Source organism: Heloderma suspectum, chromosome 3, assembly GCF_057233095.1.
Source record: "Heloderma suspectum isolate Gila_16-S chromosome 3, 16-S_ref, whole genome shotgun sequence".
NCBI classification, from domain to species: domain Eukaryota; kingdom Metazoa; phylum Chordata; class Lepidosauria; order Squamata; family Helodermatidae; genus Heloderma; species Heloderma suspectum.
In genome coordinates, this window is record NC_139460.1 from 295,560,368 (window position 1) to 295,579,743 (window position 19,376).

The following is a 19,376-nucleotide window of genomic DNA, read 5'->3' on the forward strand; positions in this document are numbered from 1 at the left end:
TGCATTTTCACTTATGAATTTGTGCAAATGCGAATTTGCACAAATTCAGGAAATTGGGAAAAACTGATTCTGTCAACGAGTGGACAACGGAACAAAAGGTGCCTGACAATTCACGAGACACAGACCGCAATCCGCGAAACACAAGATCCGTACATCCCTGGCCACAGGTTCCCCATCCCTGGTCTGTGGAATGCAAGAACTTCCAGGATATGCTTGCAGAGGGTGGACTTTAACCTGCCCAGATGCAGATGGATAGCATCATTAGCCCTCCAGGCTACCACAAGCAAGGACCAGACCAGGCCTTTCCTCAACCGCTACTTAACAGTGGGGGAATTGGTGATGGCAGAACCTATTGCCACTTTCGCTGCTTCTGCTGATGGATGGATATTTGAGCCTTTGGGATTGGAGCCTAATGACTGAAATGTCACTAGCAAATATAATGGAAGCAGATACTCTGCTTGTCCTAGATAGAGACAAGATGTTTGATGTGAAAGCAGTCAAGATTAATGAAAATTCCCTATTCACTGTTCCCTCTCTAAATACTCAAATCAAATCTCTCTTCAGGTTGCTTTCTTTTTAACTGGTATTTAAGGAGGTCAGTGCATGTAAAACATGATTCCAAGTTGTGTTTGTGTGTGTGTGTGTGCGTGTGCGCGTGCGTTTTAAACTAATAACTCCAACAAATAAAATGCTAAGAGAAGCAAATGCTTAGAAGATATGATATCCGCCTGCAAAAAATTGCACGAGTCAGTGTGATTACCAAATACAGCTCTACTTTAATGTGAAAAAGAAAGGAAAAACAGAACTGAATATGGCATTGTTTCTGACATAAATAAAACGCCATAAACCTTGGCCTTGGTCCAGAAATGCAGTGTATAATGATAATCTCTTCAAAGAGCACTGTTGGTTCCAATTGCCTTCTGGGAGTAGGGAGGAGCCTGTGGAAAGGGGTGCCTGGCTCAGTCTCCCCACCCACCCACTTTTCCCCCTGTTGATCAGCAATAATTGTTTGGTGGCGTGCATGTGCTCCCCCTAGGAATGGGCATGGGGGTTCACTATTGCCTGCTTGCCTCTCCCCAGAGCAGCCATTTTCAAAGTCAGAAGGGAAAATCTGCACATGGAAATGTTTACACTTGCTAGACTGGGAACCCTAGTATCTGATAATGGACCAATTTTCCATTTGGGGCTACAGTGACACAAGAGAGGAGTAGGACTGTCGCATATTGCACATACATTCATTCACATTACACAGGTATTTAGCAAACTCCATAGCTACTGCACGAGAACCCAGCTCTGTCTTTGCTGAGAGGCATGGAGGAGTGGAAAGTGTACTAGCTTTCCTTCTTCTTCTTGTTCTTGTTCTTCTTCTTTTTTTTTTAACTAAAATGGCATTTTGGAGGAACCAAGAGCATGCAAGGAGGACATTACATCTGTTCGGTGCCACTAACAACCCCCTTTACCCAGGCCTCTCTTGCCAGTTTACTGACAAAGAATCCAGCCCAATGCCTCACCCTTTTCTACACTATTCTGTCAATACACCCATGCATACAATCCTAATTATGAGTTATAAACAATAATTACAGAATTAGACAACATGAGGCACTAGCGTGTAATTTATCCCCTCAGCAAGACATAAGCTACAAGAAGGGGTCTTCCATGGTTGGCAGTCACACACTTTGTACATGCACAGAGGTCTATCTGCAACAGCCAGCAATGGGGGCTCTGTGCACCTACATATTAGTTTCAGTTAGCTTTACAATAGCAACATAGTCAAGTCACACAGGAAATTAGTGAACTTTCAAGAGAAAAAGGTCACTTTATTGTTCAAGCTATCGTTTGAAAAACTAGTAAAGAAATAAGCTAATCTTTCGTGAATATATATATTCCTTTGTATTGGACTGATTTCCAAAGACAGCATAGAATAGCAAGATAAATACTGGATTATTCCATTCTCTGGGTAGCTTACTACTACTTCCTAGATTTTTAGTCAAGATTATTAAATCATCAGGTTGCCAAACTGTAGTTAAGCATATAAATGGTTCAGAACAAACACAAATACATAATGTTCCACCAAAGTAAATATAGTCATGTGTTTAGATCTTATGATCAGGTCAATTAATCTTGGCAGGAGTACACAATGACGGTTACACAGCAACAGTCTTACATCCCAATCCAACACACATTACCTTGGATGCCTTAATATTAATGGAACTTGCTTCTAAGTCGGTGCATTTAGGCTGCAATCCTATATGCACTTACCTGGAAGTAAGCCTCATTGAGAGTCGGACACGACTGAACAACAACAACATATAGGATTGCAACCTTAGAAAGTAGGATTGTTAGGACTGCCACCTTAGAAAGTGGTCTATAAACAACATAAGCAGATCCATTTGCTTTTGGACCCATGTAGTCCCTGAAAAATTAAAGAGGCTCAATTCACAGAAGCCACAGCTATTTGGATGGCTGCTTTCAATGCCACCAGATAGGTGTTTCCCCAAAAGCGGATGGGAAGCTATTTGTTTGAAGTGAGTGCCTCACACAGTTCAATGGATCTCTGCCATATGATCACAAACCACAGAAAGCTTACAAACTGGTGCAGTACCCACTCAGTTGCATAAGAAACAGGCCTCAGAATAAGCCAAAGTTAAGTATAAGTACGCACTAGGGTTGGCATCTCTTCCACATCTTCTGGAATAGTAGTACTGGTATAATCCCAGGGACAAGGAAGCAAGAACTGCAAGTGCTGTGTTTTGACATTTACAACTTTTGTATGTGGGACAATGGATAAAAATGTGTAATATCCCTAGGACAGACAGTACAAAGCCCACAGTGTCTGCAGGGTGAATTCACACAACGTGTTCAGTTGGCAGCAGACATGGATTTCAGCCAGCCAGTGCTAATTTCAAGCAGCGCTAACCTACTGTGGCAAGGCCGTTATGTCCATGCTGGTGCCATACACTAAACCTAACCAGAAAAGCTGTTACCAATCTGCACTCAATTCAAAACCTGGTGGCAGCGTATGTACATTACCACATTGTTACAGGCGGATGCACTCAAAACTCAGCACTAGCTGAGTAAGAACTGTGGATGCTGTATGCTTATATGAACTGAGCCTAAGTTTCACCCACCTATAAGGGGAGACGGTTCTCTGCTCCCAGTCTCTCTCAGCTGTCTAATCAAGGTGCCTCACGATTAGCATAGAATTGACTCCTGTAAGTCAGCAGCCACAGCCATGCCCAACTGAGCACCAGCACTTTCACTTTTCCCTCCGTTCCATCAGCTTTACATTTTCTTTTCCTGCTGGACAGTTATGTGTTCTAGATTGACCTCTTCATTTTTAAGAAGCTTATATTCAAATTATAGCAATATCTCAATATGCTATACGCATCTATCTCCCAAAGAAATATTTTCTGTGATGTTCTTATTTTCTTCCCTTATGTCAGGAGACACCAACAGAAGGCCAGGCATTCACTGTAATATTCTGACAGAAGGAAAATACAGTTTTCTATCCTTGTCCATCTGGTGTGTGTCGTGTCACCCCCACCCCATCCCCCCGCTTTTGCTGTCAGAGGCGCATCCTTAGCCAGGTGGCAAATCGTTTTAACTCCTGCATATATTTATTCTTGCTTATACGCTCTTTAAGCTTCTCAGCTAATGTTTCTTCTTTCCAGATTCCTTTGTTTTTCTTCACAGCTTTCAATTCAGCTTGAAGTAGTCTCCTATGAAGCTTCCAGTATAGCTGGGACTCATGAACTAGTCCTTCAATATGAACTGTCTTGCCAAGCCCATGTCTTAGTATCTCTTCATTCAGACAGACACTGGAAAATCTACCCTGTTCAGAAAGGACAATAGTACCACTGCTGAATATCATACAAGAATTAAAGAAAATAACCATTTTATGTCACCTAAAAATAGTAAGTAAATGAAACTGATGCTGCAAACCTATGCAGTCTTATTTGGGAGCAAGTCCCAGTTAACTCAGTGGGACTTACTTCTGAGTAAATATGCTTAGGACACTTACAAATTTTTCCTATATCTTTGTTTACCTTATTGACTACCACAAGGCAATCAAGCGCTGAATCATTTCTTCCCAGAAGTTGGAACCAAACCATTTGTGCAGGTTTTACCTCTTCTTTTAACCAGACTGTGCCATCTGGGGTTAGCTCCACACCAGCCAGCCTGATCAACAATAGCCCATCTGAATGCCCTAAGTACACATACACAATACATTTTTGTTTTATTGCAACACTGTCAGTGGTACTTTATTAACTTAATATATCTAAACAGAAGTACAGCAACTGGAGTTCTAGGGTGCTTCCAGATGAGGCCTTTATTGCACCAACACCCTGCCTCATTCACAGAATTTTATAGGGAGTCCAGATGTCATTGTCTGCCATTTGCAACCCTCCTGTGTTTTCCCACCATTTCATCTGTTTTTTTTCTTACCACAGAAAATCCTTTAAGGAGGGAAAGACAGAATAGCTGCACGGTATCTTTTGACTGGTAGCACTAAGAGCTGTCAGTCTGGAAGCACCTATTGTCTCCTAGATTTACACAGAAGATTTCAAAACTTGATTGAATGTTCTTGGTTTTACAACTAGATTTTTTAAGAAATGTTAACATTTTCAGTAGCCAAATGGAGCCAAGAACTACTTCAGAAAACAACCGTATTTATTATATTATCATTGGGGTGAATATGAAAGCCAGGAACATACATACTTTCCCCATCTGACCATAGGTAGTCTGTCTGTTTCAATTTTCTGCCTCCAAAATGATCAGGATTCAAACATGGTGAAAGAAATATTCAAAAGAGACCTTTCAGCATTCATTATCTGAACAAGTACAGGTTGCAGACCTGCACTGTGCACCTGACAGAAGGGTAACATTTGAGGCCCATAACTTTTTTAAAACCTTGCACATGCTTCAGAAACGTACAGGGAGCTACAGTTGACTGTGGGTCCATCGCACATACTTCCACAGTGTGCACGAGGATTGGAAAAAATGCACTTCAAATATTACAACATTAGTGGGTACAAAATGCAAATTCGTAACATGTACCTGCTGAAATAGTAATATCTGAAGTAGTCCTCGTCTAGAAAATTATCCTTCCTATAGCTAGGATGGATGATGCTACAAAAGGATAGGGCTTCTGTTCTTTGAAGTAGGAAAACATTCAACAGATGCAGTTCTTGCCATCACTGCAACATTGTTATGAGATGAATGGAGCTTCTGGGATGTCTCTTAGCTCAGGTCTTAAAAAATAAACACACAGAAACATGCCCAGAACGTTTTACTGCAAGCAGCTGCATAAAAGGGGTCTCCTCATGTATCCCTCACAAGAGGAAATTTTCTCCCTTCCCCATAATACTGGAACCTGGGGTCATCCTATGAAGCTGATTGGTGGAGATTCAGGACAGATAAAAGGAAGTTCTTCACATAGCGCATAGTTAAACTGTGAAATTTGCTACCACAAGATGTAGTGATGACCACCAACTAGAATGGCTTTAAAAGAGGATTAGACAAATTCATGGAGGATAAGGCTATCAATGGCTACTAGTCATGATGGCTATATGCTATCTCCAGTATCAGAAGCAGTATGCCTATGTGTACCAGTGGCTAGAGAACACTGGGACTGCAGGCTATGGCCTCATCCATCAGCCAGAGTACCAAGGGCCACTAGGAGGCTACACCGCCCTGCCTTCTAGGATAAATATCAGGGAAAGGAGGAGACCAATCTAGCCCCACACACTGGCCAGAGAAGGATCAGCTCCAGGGAGCTTGTTTCACCCTTCCCTGCTAGAAAGAACACCTATAAGAACTTTGAAACTAAGAACTTGCGTCTGAGTTTTGCTTTTTCCCTTCTCCCACCCAATTCCTTTTTCTTTTTGTTTTGTGTATTTTCAAATGTTAGCCAGAGGTCAGGGACTGACTCATTATTAATCTCTGTAAGCCACTCTGGAGCCTTTTTTGGCTGAAAAGTGGTGTAAAAATACTGTAAATAAATAAACAGGAGTGGAAGAGTTCTATTGCACTCATGTCCTACTTATGGGTTTCCCATAGGAATCTGGTTGGGTTGGCCACTGTGTAAACAGAATGCTGGACTAGATGTACCGTTGGTCTGATCCAGCATGGTTCTCGTGAAAAGGTGTCAAGAAAGGTAGAAATAGCACTAAATGTGGCTGAAACCATCATTTATATTAGAATTATAAATCTGCCTCTATATCAGTCCGCAATGGGGTTAGAAAAGAGCATAGGGTAGGCAGAGGCACCAGCAGTTCTGAAACTAAAGAATCATTAAAGAACTACTTTTAGCCCCAGGATCTGGGCATGTGCTGAGATTTTTGCCATTTTTTCTTTGAACAGTCGACCCCAAGCCACATCACAAATGGCTTTGAAATTCCCCCATTCTAAAACAGCCATGTGGTATACGGGAGAGGGGAAGTTCCTTGAGAAACACAAGCCCAAAACCCCTTTGGGAGGGCAAAATAGTTGTGCAGGTCTTTAGATCCTATTCTATTTTTATTCTGCTTGATTCCATTTCCAGTGGATTTCTCTATAAGATTTTCAAAGAGATTTGGTGCTCAAATGCCTCTGCAATATTCCTAACATATTTTTTTTTGCATACGCATTTCATAGGGATGCCTGCTCAAATCCTACTAGAGAGATTGGGAGTCAAAAAATATCAAGTTTGCAAATAGTTAGTGAATGTTTAACTTTGTCATGATGGGATTACTCATCCCTTTCATCCTACTTACATCTCCTCTGCAAAGATGAAATGATTGGAAGGGTAATGGGAACGTGTTCGATTTCTAATCCTTGCCCAGTTATCCGGTGTAATCGTCCCCGTAGCTTAACATTCTTCTGTATAAATTCTAGTGGTATTTCCAAAGCATTTGTGAATTTGGTTGTCTATTCATAAAAAAGGAAAGGACATGAAAAAAATACAAAACTCAATGAAGAAAGAATAACATTAGAATGGACCTCTGCAATAGTTTATCACACATTGCACGACTTACCGGCTAAAGTTTTCACGATTATCACTCATTAAAAAGACTCAGTCAATGGCAGACTCTACAAACAGCTCATATCAAGCTTGAGCACCAATGGCTTCATGAGCAACAACCACATATAGGAACATAGGAAACTGCCTTATACTGAGTAAGACCATTGGTCCATCTCGCCCAGTATTGCCAACACCGACTGGCAGCAGCTCTCTGGGGTTTCAGGCAGGAGTCTTTCCTTGCCCTACCTCAAGAAGCTGGGGATCGAACCTGGGACCTTCTGCATGCAAAGCATGTGCTCTATCACACTGAGCTATGGCCCCTCCCTATATTATACGTTGTTACTCACCTCAAGCCCTTGAGATGGGATGGGATATATACAGTCAGGGCCAGAAATATTGGAACAAGGATAACTGTTTTGGCAGTTGGCCTCTGTACACCACCACATTGAAGTTGAAAGGAAACACACCCAGATGGGAGCCAAGTCAGGACTTTCAGCTGTAATTCAAGGGGTTTGACAAAAGTGGGGCACTAACCATTCAGGAAGGACAGCCAGTGGCATACACATACCCCCATCGTTGGTGGCTCATAAGTAACGGAACAAACCAACATCCTTTCAAACTTAAGGATCGCCTTCAATACCTGGATGAAAATCCTTTGCAGTCAGTGACTGCCTTAAGTCTGGAACCCATGGACATGACCAAATGCAGAGATTCCTCCCTTGAGATGCTTGACCAGGGCTTTACTGCAGCTGCCTTCAGCTGCTGCTTGTTTGTGGGTCTTTCTGCCTTCAGTCTTGTCTTCAGTAAGTGAAAAGCATGCTCTGTTGGGTTGAGATCAGGTGACTGACTTGGCCATTGAAGAACATCCCACTTCTTTGCCTGGAGAAACTCTGGGATAGCTTTTGCTGTATGTTTTGGGTCATTATCCATCTGCAATATGAAGCGGTGTCCTATCCGTTTGGCAGCATTCAGCTGAATCTGAGCAGAAAGTATAGCCCTATACACTTCAGAATTCATCCTGCTGCGTTTATCAGCAGTCAGGTCATCAATAAACACCAGTGACCCGGTTCCATTGGTAGCCATACATGCCCATGCCATAACACTGCCTCCACCATGTTTGACAGATGATGTGGTATGCTTTGGATCATGAGCTGTTCCTTTCCTTCTCCATACTTTCCCCATCGTTCTGGTACAAGTTAATCTTGGTTTCATCAGTCCAAAGAATCTTATTCCAGAACTGGGCAGGCTTTTTTTTTGGGGGGGGGGGTTGCTGGCAAAGACTAATCTGGCCCTTCAGTTCTTGAGCGTTACCAGTGGTTTGCACCTTGTTGTGAAGCCTCTGTATTTACATTCATAAAGCCGTCTCTTGACTGTAGATGTTGACAATGACATGCCTACCTCCGCAAGAGTGTTCTTGACCTGGCTAGATGTTGTGAAAGGGTTCCTCTTCACCATGAGCAGAATTCTGCGGTCATCCACTTTAGTTGTCTTCTGTGGTCTGGCAGGCCTTTTGCTGTTGCTGAGCTTGCCAGTTAATTCCTTCTTTTTCAGGATGTCCCAAACTGTTGTATGGGCCACTCTCAATGTTTTTGCTCTCTCTCTGATGGGTTTATTTTTTTTTCCTCGGCCTAACAATGGCCTCCTTCACTTGCATGGACACCTCTTTGGACCTCATGTTGGGAGTCCCAGTGAACAGGTACCAAATGCACTCAGTAACACTCAGAAACACCTCCAGGCCTTTTATCTGCTTGATTGGTCATGGGGTACGCAGGAAACAGGCCACACCTGGCCATGCAGCTGCTTGTCAGCCATTTGTTCCATTACTTATGAGCCACCAACGATGGGGGGGGGGGTGTATGCCACTGGCTGTACTTCCTGAATGGTTAGTGCTCTAACCATTGGTTAGTGCTCAGCTCTACCTCTAATGGTTAGTGCTCAGCTCTACCTCTCATTCAAATCTTCACCAAGGTTGGCCGTAGAATCCCTGTCCAAATGTCTGGAGACGGTGAGTGGCTGGATGGGGAGGAATAAGCTGAAGCTCAACCCTGACAAGACCGAGGTACTTTTGGTGGGAGACAAGAGGAGGCTGGGGGATGTTGACCTGGTGTTGAATGGGGTACAGCTACCCTTGAAAGACCAGGTCCGCAGCCTGGGGGTCATTTTGGACTCCCAGCTGTCCATGGAGGCTCAGGTGTCAGCTGTGAGCCGGACAGCGCTGTATCAACTCCATCTGATACAGCGGCTGCGCGCCTTCCTTCCCGACCATCTGCTCCCATCGGTAGTACATGCCCTGGTCTCCCCTCGTTTAGACTACTGTAATGCGCTCTACGTGGGGTTACCCTTAAAGACGGTTCGGAAGCTGCAGCTGGTACAGAACGTGGCGGCTCGCCTGATTAAAGGCAGCCGCCGGCGAGATCACATCACTCCAGTGCTGAAGGAGTTGCACTGGTTACCAGTTGTTTTCCGGGCCAAATTCAAGGTGTTGGTTTTGACCTTTAAAACCCTATATGGTTCCGGCCCAGCCTATCTTAAGGAGCGCCTCCAGCAACACCAGACAGGCCGCTTAACAAGATCAGCCTCGGATGGCCTTCTCTCTGTCCCATCAGCCAGGACAGCTAGACTGGTGGGGACGAGGGAGAGGGCCTTCTCTGTGGTGGCCCCCACTCTGTGGAACTCCCTCCCTAGGGAACTCCGTCATGCCCCCTCTTTAATGAGCTTCCGTCGTGCATTAAAAATGTGGTTGTTCAGGCAGGCATTTGGGGTGGGTTAGGGTATTTAAAAAAAAAAAATTTATGGTAAAATTTTATTGTTTTAAATTGTTTTATGGTGGGTTGTACATCGCCCAGAGTGGCTGGGTGACCAGTCAGATGGGCGATTAATAAATTTAATAAATAAATAAATAAATAAATTAGTGCCCCACTTTTGTCAAACCCCTTGAATTACAGCTGAAAGTCCTGACTTTGCTCCCATCTGGGTGTGTTTCCTTTCAACTTTAATGTGGTGGTGTGCAGAGGCCAACTGCCAAAACAGTTATCCTTGTTCCACTATTTCTGGCCCTGACTGTAACTAACCAAATAGATAAAGTTGTGCCTTACCGAAAACATACGCCTGTCTCTCCCCCCCGCCCGCCACTATTTTATTTAAATTAAGGTCATTTCATACATTATGCAGAGACAAGCCTACCACTGAGTGAATATTGAACAGGGAACTGGAAGCCGTATGATACACATATTTGTAAGCACGTTTGACACATTCACACTTTACATTTTTTAGTATACACCTAAAATATTTTGAATGCACCCCTAAAAAGAGAGAGCTTTGGCTATTGAGTGGTATAGAAATGAAATAAATAAATAAATAAATAAATGTGTGAAGCGTCCCTATTGAACAGGCTGTACAGAGGGAGATAACAGAGGGAAGCGGGGCCATTCCACCAGCCCTGCCAAAGACCACCTCCATGAAGGCACCTCCTCCTCCAACTGTCACTAGCAGCCATTCCAGCACACTGTACAGAGGGAGAAGAGAGGGAAAATCGAGGCTATTTCACCAGCTCTGCTGAAAGACTTAATTTTTCCCCTCTTCCCTTCCCATTCCTTTTTCCTCGTGTGTTGTGTCTTTTTAGATTGTAAGCAGGGACTGTCTTCTTTTACTGATTATGTGTAAGCCACTCTAGGAGCCTTTATGACTGAGGAGCAGGATAAAAATACTATGAATGAATGAATGAATGAATGAATACATAGATATATTCTAACTAGCAACCTTGGCATATTTCTCAGCTATGGGTCTTCAGCCCTACACCATCTCAGAAAGAAAAAAAATAAGGGGGAAGGGATAAGTATGGATGATGGGGCCATGGATGCCAAACTTGGGGAGAGAAAGAGAGAGAGAAAAAGAAAGCTGATGAGTAGAGCAGAAGCTAGATGAGTAACTGTAGTTTTCCACCAGGCTAGCCCTTGGATATGCTGCTCCTATAATAACTGGCCTCTACACTAAGACGGTTAGGCCACCAGGATTTGATTTATTTGCCAAATCTTCACTCCTGTTGTCCTGCAAGGACTCTTAATAGAAATAGAAGACCTTGCAAACAACATTTGAAGGTTTGGTAAATAAACAAAATAAAACAAGTCTGGGAATGTGCTGAGTCTGGCATTTCAAGGTCTAAAAGCAACTTATGTATTTGCAAAGGAGATATACGTATTCTTATATGAAAATACTCAAATTAAGCAATGTCTGTGGCCACAAAAGCTGGCATTCTGAAGCTGACTCCTAGGTTGATACATCTCAACTAGAAAAGCTGTACATAAAAGAAAGTAAAAGCCAGCTTACAATAAACAAGATGTGTGATACACAAGGGAAGGGCAGTGGGGTTTGATAAAGCTGCATCAGTTTGAGAAAGACAGTGAAAAGGGAAATTATGAATGGATATTTAAATATAATGACAAAAGGACCCAGATAGATGCCAAGAGATAAAGTGTTCCAATGGCCAGGAGCAGCAAAGGAGGAAGTAGAGCAGCCTTCCTCAACCTGGTACCCTCCAGATATTCTGGACTTCAGCTGCTGTGAGCCCCAGCCAGCATAGCCACTGGTCAGGAATGCTGGAGTTGTAGTCCAAAACATCTGGAGGGTACCAGGTTAGGGAAGGTGAAGTAGAGCCAGGGCATGCGGGCAGTGATGTGTCTTCCCAAATTCTTTCGTAGGTTTGTTGGTTTAGGGTTTACACCAACCAGACAACTGTTTTACTCCCTGTCAAGATACTACTAATGGTGTTACTACTATATATACATTACTTTTCTGTACTAGCACTTGCACACACTCTCTCACCATTCTCTTCAGTGCTTTATCACCAGCCTGAGATAATGGCTCCCGAAAAAATCAGGGATCTGTCATTCTGTTCCTCCATTTCAGCAAACCCAACGGGCATGTCTTGATCGTTTATGGGTCTGTTACTAATCAAACATGCAAAATTGTTTCCACACATATCTACGTATACATAAGTATCCTTTTCTTGGCAAGGTGGGGGTGGGGATATGTAACAGTGTGAGAAACCCTGCTTTTGAAAGCATATATCATCACATAATTCTGTAGATATTTCTTTGCTATGTGCTGTTAGAAAACCCAGTACAGACATTGATGAAAAGCGTTAAGCATAATTTAAGGAACAGGGAAAGTTTCTGGGTGATCTATAGAGAAAAACAATGCAAGAAAGAAGCAACATAAAATAGTAAACGAAGATTAATAGAACACTTACATCAAAACAGCTGGTTTCCACAGAGAAACAGAATTACAACACACCCTGACATGTAGATTGATATATGAAGAGGTGATCAGTAAGACATGCAAGGCCCTTATTTTGGTTTTTTTTTTAAAGTTCTGACAGTGGAGTTTCATCAAAGCCTGACTATTCTCAAAAGCACTGCAAGTCCTCCTTTTTTCAGTTGGTTTTGGGCAGATAAAATTATACTTTTAAATGAGGTTGTTTTTTAGGATTCAGTTTTCTAAGCTTAGTAGATTTATATGTGTTTTTCCGTTGTAGCCCACTCTGAGTTCTGGGGATAAGACAGGTTAGAGATCTAAATAAAAAGATACATAAATATTCTACTAATATTTATTACACACCGCACAGATGGAACAGGCTCTATTTTAACAAGTCTTCGCTAAAAATTACACATTTTCAAGCAATTAGTCAGCTCATTACTGTAGTTATTCTATGCACAGCATTTACTGCTGTAGGTGCTTCATAAATATTTATTATTAAACTCTATCCATAACTTACCAATTTAACACTCTTTGCAAGTAAAATCACTCCAGCTATTGCCATTCCAGTGCTGATGTTCTGAAGAAAATAACATCATAAAGTATTTCATAATCGTTTAACTGTTTAGACCATTGCTTTCATTTTAACGAAACCCAGGCATACTTTTGTTATAAATAAAAAGAAAAGAGAAGGCAAAAGGTAGTTCAGTAGCCACAATATATGGTCAGAAAGGTTCTCTATTTTATGTTTCAGTTCGTCCAGAATTGGAATCACAGAAGGATCTCAGAATCAGGTAGCTCTGAGCATTTTCCAATTTAAAAAAGAGCAAGGTTAATTGTACAAAACTCAAGAGTATTATAGGGCATCTACTGCATTTACTATGTAAGGCTGTAATACTGTGTACACTTACCTGAGAGTAAGTCCCATTGAACTCAATGGGATTTACATTTGAGTAGACATGAATGCATAGGATTGCATTTTAAGGCTCCAAATCTATGTACACTTTCTTGGGATTGAACACAGTGTGTCTAAATAAACATGTATAGTATTGTGCTACATAAGATCCAAGTGGCTACAACCCGATGAATGCCTACTTGGGAATAAGCCACACTGAAAATTAGGATGTATTTCTGAATAAACATACATACGATAGCACTGTACTTTAAACATGATGTTCATAATGCCATGAATACAAAAGTACTGATGGTGCATATATTGAACTTACTCCAAAACATTATTTTTAAACTGATATCCTCAAGAGAGAGAGAGTCACCGAAAAATCTTAGAAAATATGAGACATTAAAATATATATTTCATCTATTTTTATGTTTCTAGTTTAGTACTGAAATCATTTGGTTTTGGTTCCATGAACAGATAGCTTGTGCAGCCCCACAGGACTCCTATCTTATCCCAACATTATCCCAACATAACCTCATATCAAGGAGACCCCCCCCCCCGCCACACACACACACACACACACACACACACAATCAGGTAATGAAGCCCTTCAGTCACTTTCTCTCCCACTTCCTTCTGCTCCAGAGTAGGTGGAAAAGAGGACGGGGATTCTGCACCTTAAATAATTGTGTAGTAGAAGAAGGAATTTCAGCTGGCACAGCTTGGTATGCAAGTTACATCTGCAGACATGCCCTGGACATGCCTATTAAAGATGCAGGAGCCCCTGTCCTCTTTTGCATCCAGACCACAAAATTCAGAGCTCGAACAGCAAGAGAGGCTCTTCCAAAAGTTCTCCCCTTGTGCACTCAGCTTCATCCTCTTATATATGAACCACACAACACAGGCAAATTGGATTGCACAGCTGACCTCTACCAAAGTCTCTGTTGTTATTCACAGGAGAGTTCAAGAGTCTTTGCCCACATCTCTGCTAGTCAGAGTGAGTCAGGATGGGCAAAACCAATGTTGGTGGCAATTCAGCCTTTGTTTACTTAAAAGTATGCCCTCTGTTATAAAAATAGTTGCTGATGAGCCATCCAAGTTTACTTTTACAACTATGGAAGCTATTACTTAAAAAAAAATTAAGTTGTCATTAAGGGCTGCAACCCGATTAAAGAAATTGCAGTAGATTGATCTGGGGAGTTTTAGTCAATTAGGGCATAATCCTATGCATATTTAGACAGAAAAAGGTCCTATAACTCTTAGCATTCCCCAGCCAGCGTGGGTTTTTGCTGTCATTTGCTGTCTAAAACCATCTTGCTATCTAAACATGCATAGGAATGCACACCTAATTTATTATATTTGCATAAATTTGCATATAGTAACATGTCTGAAGCCAAAAGCATACTTGCTTTGTTTTCAGATGATGCACACATATCGTAGCAGGTGTCATCTTACACAAGGCATTCCTCCTACATGAGAGAAAAGGGAGAATGCCTCTTTTAAGTGGGTGCTCGCCATCTGCAGTTTTAAAAACCACTTGTTTTAAAAATAGTATTTAACAACACAAAAGCCACCTTCTGCTGTCTGATTATTTGGGAGCACTTTTTAAGTTGATAAAAAGTTGTTTAAACTGATTAATCTAACATTCTTTAAATGCTGTAGTTTTACTTTAATAGTCACAGAGTTCCATATAGCCCTCTTGGTAATATACTAACACACATATTGCCAACACTTTCTCTTAATTATTATATTTCTACTAAAAATATGTGTAATGTATTTCAATCCATGGAAGCTACACGACCGCAGAAACTGTCAAATACCAAGTGATTTAGTTAGGCTGCCTAACCATACTTATTAGGGAGGAAGCCCCATAAAACACAGTGATCTGGTTTGCTTGTAACGATAAACCAGAATGGTTTGAAATTATGGCTTGTCAGAAATGAGCAAGCACACTGGAACAGCTAAAGGAACGAGGAAACCTATGTCCATGGTTTGTTTCACGTTACATTAGGGTTTGTTCTTGGCTTTGGTTTCTGGCGTTTTAGGAGAGCAACAAGTTAGGAATCCTGGTTTGGGAATAATGCTAAAATAAACCAATGTTTCCTCATTTTTTTAGCTGCTACCATTGCCAGGAAGAGCCAAGTGGGAGCAATCAGGCATTATGCACCATCACACTTGTTTATCATTACACATGAACCCAGCCAGTGGGACTTACTTCTAAGTAAATGTGCATAGGATTGCAGTTAGATTTTGAGATAGTTACTGCTTTTGTTTCCACTAAGACAGGGACTGGCAAAATGGGATGTACTGGTAGATCCCTGGATGATTTACGGGAGATCAAGGGTTTCTGACTCATCATAGCAGGGGCGCAGAACCTCTTTCAGCCCAAGGATCATATTCCATTTTGGGGAAGCTCTTGGGGGCCCCACTCCAGTGGTAGGCTGGGCCAAAGGCAAAAGGGGGCAGTGTCAAAGGCAAAAGGGCTAGGATGAAAATACCCAAAATGAAAAATACCAACATATTAAAGCTCTTACTGCCAGTAACTAAGCCCTAGGAAAGGCATGGGGGAAAACTGCATAAAAACCAGGAAACCAGCAAAGAATCATTGGTTGGAAGAAAGGGTGTGTGGCCTTCTGGCCTTCAAATATGGCCATATTTGGCCCCCAGGGCTGAGGTTCTGCACTTCTGCCTTATAGTTTAACAACAGCAAGTAAAACTGTAAGGTTTTAAAAAATTCTGCAGTGGCTGGCTTTCTGCTTATCTCTTCGTCTCAGTCTTCCTCACCTGTAAAGCATGGGTATTTATTCCTTGTCTTTGACCTGGGGTGCTTCCAGACAGAGAACTCTTAGCCATACTAATGAAAAGGCATTGTATATTGTTTCCAGTAAGAAAAAAGGCAGCAGCAGGAGGAAAAAAATGAGAGGGCTGCAAGTTGAACATAGTATCACCTGGACCTCCCGTAAAATTCTGTGAATGAAGCAGTGTGAATGCACAACAAAAGCCTTGCATGAAAGCACCCAGGTCAACCACTTTGGGAGTTTTGTGTTCAGCTCCCTGATCTATAGTGACTCAGGTGCAGATTGCTATTTGTATGTACAGCAGCCTTCCCCAACTTGGTGCCCTCCAGATGTTTTGAATTATAACTCCCAGCATTCTTGACTATTTGCCATGCTGGCTCGGGCTGATGGATGTTGAAGTCCAAAACATTTGGAGGGCACCAGGTTGGGGAATGTAGTGATATACAGTGTAAAGCTCATAGGGTATAATACGTAACTGATTCCACTCCCCCTCCCCACTGTTTTGCACCTGGCTCTGATCAGTGGGCCTCGGGGTTCTAGTAAAAAGCAACATCAATCCCACAAGCCCAAAGTCTGGCCACCCTTGCACTAGGACGAACAACTACTTTCTGTAATAGCTTTGAAGTTGCTAGAGGGAATTTGCAAACATTTCTCTTTCAGCACTGAAGCGGGAAACCTTATTACAAGGCTGAGATATACACATGCTGCCATAAACTTTAAAGGTGCTTGTGTGAGAAAGAAGACTCCAAATATTGTGAAAATACACGATGATATTACAACCATGAGGACGTTTTCCTCTTGGGGCTCCTTAATTCCAGCTGATTTGTAGTAAGGTTACAATGTTTGTTGGTTCAGTTAAAAAGGGACCCCTAATAAATTGGGCAGCTTTAAAAAAAAATCATGATTTGATTGCCTCTCCTACCATCTTTTTAAAGGATAATGTGATGGGGGGGGGGGGCACTGATTCAGGCTGAGATTGGAGGGAGGTTAAATCCTTCTCCTTGCACTGTTTTCCAGATCTAAATCACACATATGCCAGTGGCTATCTGCCCCACATGGCAAAAGCATACAGATACCCTTTGTGACACATGCCAAAATATGCTTTCTAAATTGTAGGAAAATGTATTTTACAAATTGGTATTTTGTAACATGTCTTTGGATCACAGAGAGTCCTGTACACACCTAAACCCTTTGTTCAATGAGAAACAAGCACATCTGTATTCTTCTATCAATCACTTAAGCATCTGTTGTATGTAAACAAAGGCAGAGTAAAGTAGGTCAGAAACATATAGTGTGAGCCCCAAAAGATAAGTCACTACGGGGACGCCATGTCATTTAATCCAAAAGTGGCCACTGTTCCAACCTGACCCGGCACGTCACCACGGTGGAGGTCCAGAACTTGCTCTGCTATCAAGGCTCAATCCTGAAACATGTCACGTAAATATAAGGAAGAGGGTTCCTCTGAGCATAGACAGAGCACCCATCCGTAACCGTATATTTGGAGAGGACAAGAATTCGAAGTGGGAAGCCTGTACAGAAATTAAGCACACTGACATATCTACTCAGTAGTAAGTACCACAGAGTTCACTGGGGCTTACTCCCAGGTAAGTGGGCACAGTATTGCAGCCAAGGGCCCATGGAACGCAATGAGGCTTACTTCTGAGTAAACACATACAGGATTGCGCTGCAATTATTACCGTTGCCGTTCCAACACCCGTGTGTTTTAGCCCACCTGCCCCCAACCTGGTGCCCTCCACATGTTTTAGGCATCAACTCCCATCCGTCCCAGCCAGCATGGCCAATGCTCAGGAATGCTGGGGGCTGTAGTCCAAAAAATTTGGACGGGGCCTACTTGAGTCCGACCCGAAGCTAGGCTGCCTCCAGAGGCCCCTGAGCTCCGTCCCTCAAGCGGCAGTGGCGGGCGGGGAGGGGGGGGACGCCGCGTCCACCGAGCCCTGTGAAAGGCTGCCTGCCCGCCCGCCTTCCTTCCCCCCTCAGACGAGCCAGTCCCGCCACGTACCCGCACGAGAGTGAGATGCGCGTCCGCCCATTCCGAGAGGCGCGCGACGCAATTCGTCGGCTCCCCGCCTCGCTGCCCCGCCATAGTCGCCGCCGCGGCCTGCCCTCGCCCCGCCTCCTCGCGCCTTCGTCCGCGCTAGGCCGCAGCGCCGCGGCCTGGGCGCTTGTGGGGGCCGCGTGGCTGGTGGCGCCGCGTCTGTTACGTTCGAGTCCGAATGGCTGCCCTCGGTTCAGGATCTGGGAAAGCGCGGGGGGGAAGAGAAAGCGAGGCGCTAGTTTCCCGGGCCACGTCGTGGCCCGGGAAACTAGCGCCTCGCTTTCTCTTCCCCCCCCGCGCGCTTTCCCAGATCCTGAACCGAGGGCAGCCATTCGGACTCGATGGCCTTACAGGCCCCCTGCAACCCCGCTGTTCTGTGACGACTGTTCTATGATCTGGAAGATAAAAGTATGCGTGTATGGGGTGGGCGCTGGGGATGACCTGCCGTCTTCAGGCTCGCAGTAATGCCAGGTCTCTAGGTAATCTGCAGGGGAACTTCATGCACTGAAGTTTGAATTCCATAAGGCCTGGACATGACTTCTGACCTTGGGAAGCTGCCTTATACCGAGTCAGACCCACGGTCCGCTCTGCGGGGAGCAACATTTAAGAGCCATGCGGGATCATGGCTCCATGATCCGTGGGATCATGGATCATGACTTAGACCATCTAAGTCCAGCGTTCTGTTTACGCTGCGGCCGACCAGCTGCCCGCAGGAAGGAAACCCACGAGCTGAACATGAGAGCAACACCACGTTCCCACCCGTGCTCCCCATTAACTGGTGTACATGGGCTCACTGCCTCTGGTACTGGGGGTAGCACATAGCCATCAAGACTCGTAGCCGTTGATAGCCCTATCCTCTGTGAATTTGTCTAATACCCTTTTGGAGCCATCCAAATGGGTGATCCTTACTCCAGAGTAAGTAGTTTGTATGTTCAAATGTTGGATTTGCATTATGAGAAATCTTGTCATTTCTCTGCTGGTAGAACTTTGGGCCAAGCCCTGGTTGCCCAGCTGGGGCTATGAATAAAAGCTTAAATTGAGCCAGGGATTAAATCTAGCACCATTTTGAATGCTAGGTCTCGGCCCTGTGATATCTAAAGTAATGAACAGCGCTGGGCGTTTCGAGGAGTTCCTCATTCCGGAGGTAGTAGAACCACACTCTACAGAGACAGGCAGCCACAGCTCAGTGCTAGCACCTGTTTTGCAAGCAGAAGGCTCCAGGTTCAATCCCTGGGATCACCAGTTAAAGGGACAAGGGAGCAGATATGAAAGATCTCTCCCTGCCAAGGACACTGGACAGCCTTTCTGATATAGACCTTACAGAGCTATATAGACCAGCTCACTGGTATAAGGCAGCTTCCTATATTC

General features: G+C 43.5%; 2 protein-coding genes across 3 annotated transcripts in view; both read right to left on the reverse strand.

Annotated features, from left to right (window-relative positions):
- The window catches only part of PLCH1 (phospholipase C eta 1), a 220,079-nt gene extending 213,255 nt beyond the window's left edge, over positions 1-6,824 (reverse strand). The window contains exon 1 of the mRNA XM_084847320.1: positions 6,756-6,824. The gene's annotated coding sequence lies outside the window, so the exon portion shown is untranslated. The remainder of the gene's footprint in view (positions 1-6,755) is intronic.
- Positions 757-18,084, reverse strand: MISO1 (mitochondrial inner membrane subdomain organizer 1). 2 transcript variants are annotated; one of them, XM_084847324.1, is made up of 6 exons: positions 17,973-18,084; positions 14,564-14,623; positions 12,777-12,836; positions 6,756-6,909; positions 4,047-4,207; positions 757-3,832 (listed from the first exon to the last, which is right to left on the reverse strand). In XM_084847324.1, the coding sequence occupies exons 2-6, from the start codon at positions 14,585-14,587 to the stop codon at positions 3,566-3,568; spliced, it is 666 nt and encodes a 221-aa protein (XP_084703450.1). In that variant the 5' UTR covers positions 14,588-14,623; positions 17,973-18,084; the 3' UTR covers positions 757-3,565. The 2 variants fall into 2 exon arrangements, with proteins under 2 accessions (XP_084703450.1, XP_084703448.1); XM_084847322.1 differs by lacking the exon at positions 14,564-14,623.
- Between the last annotated feature and the right edge of the window lie 1,292 nt (positions 18,085-19,376).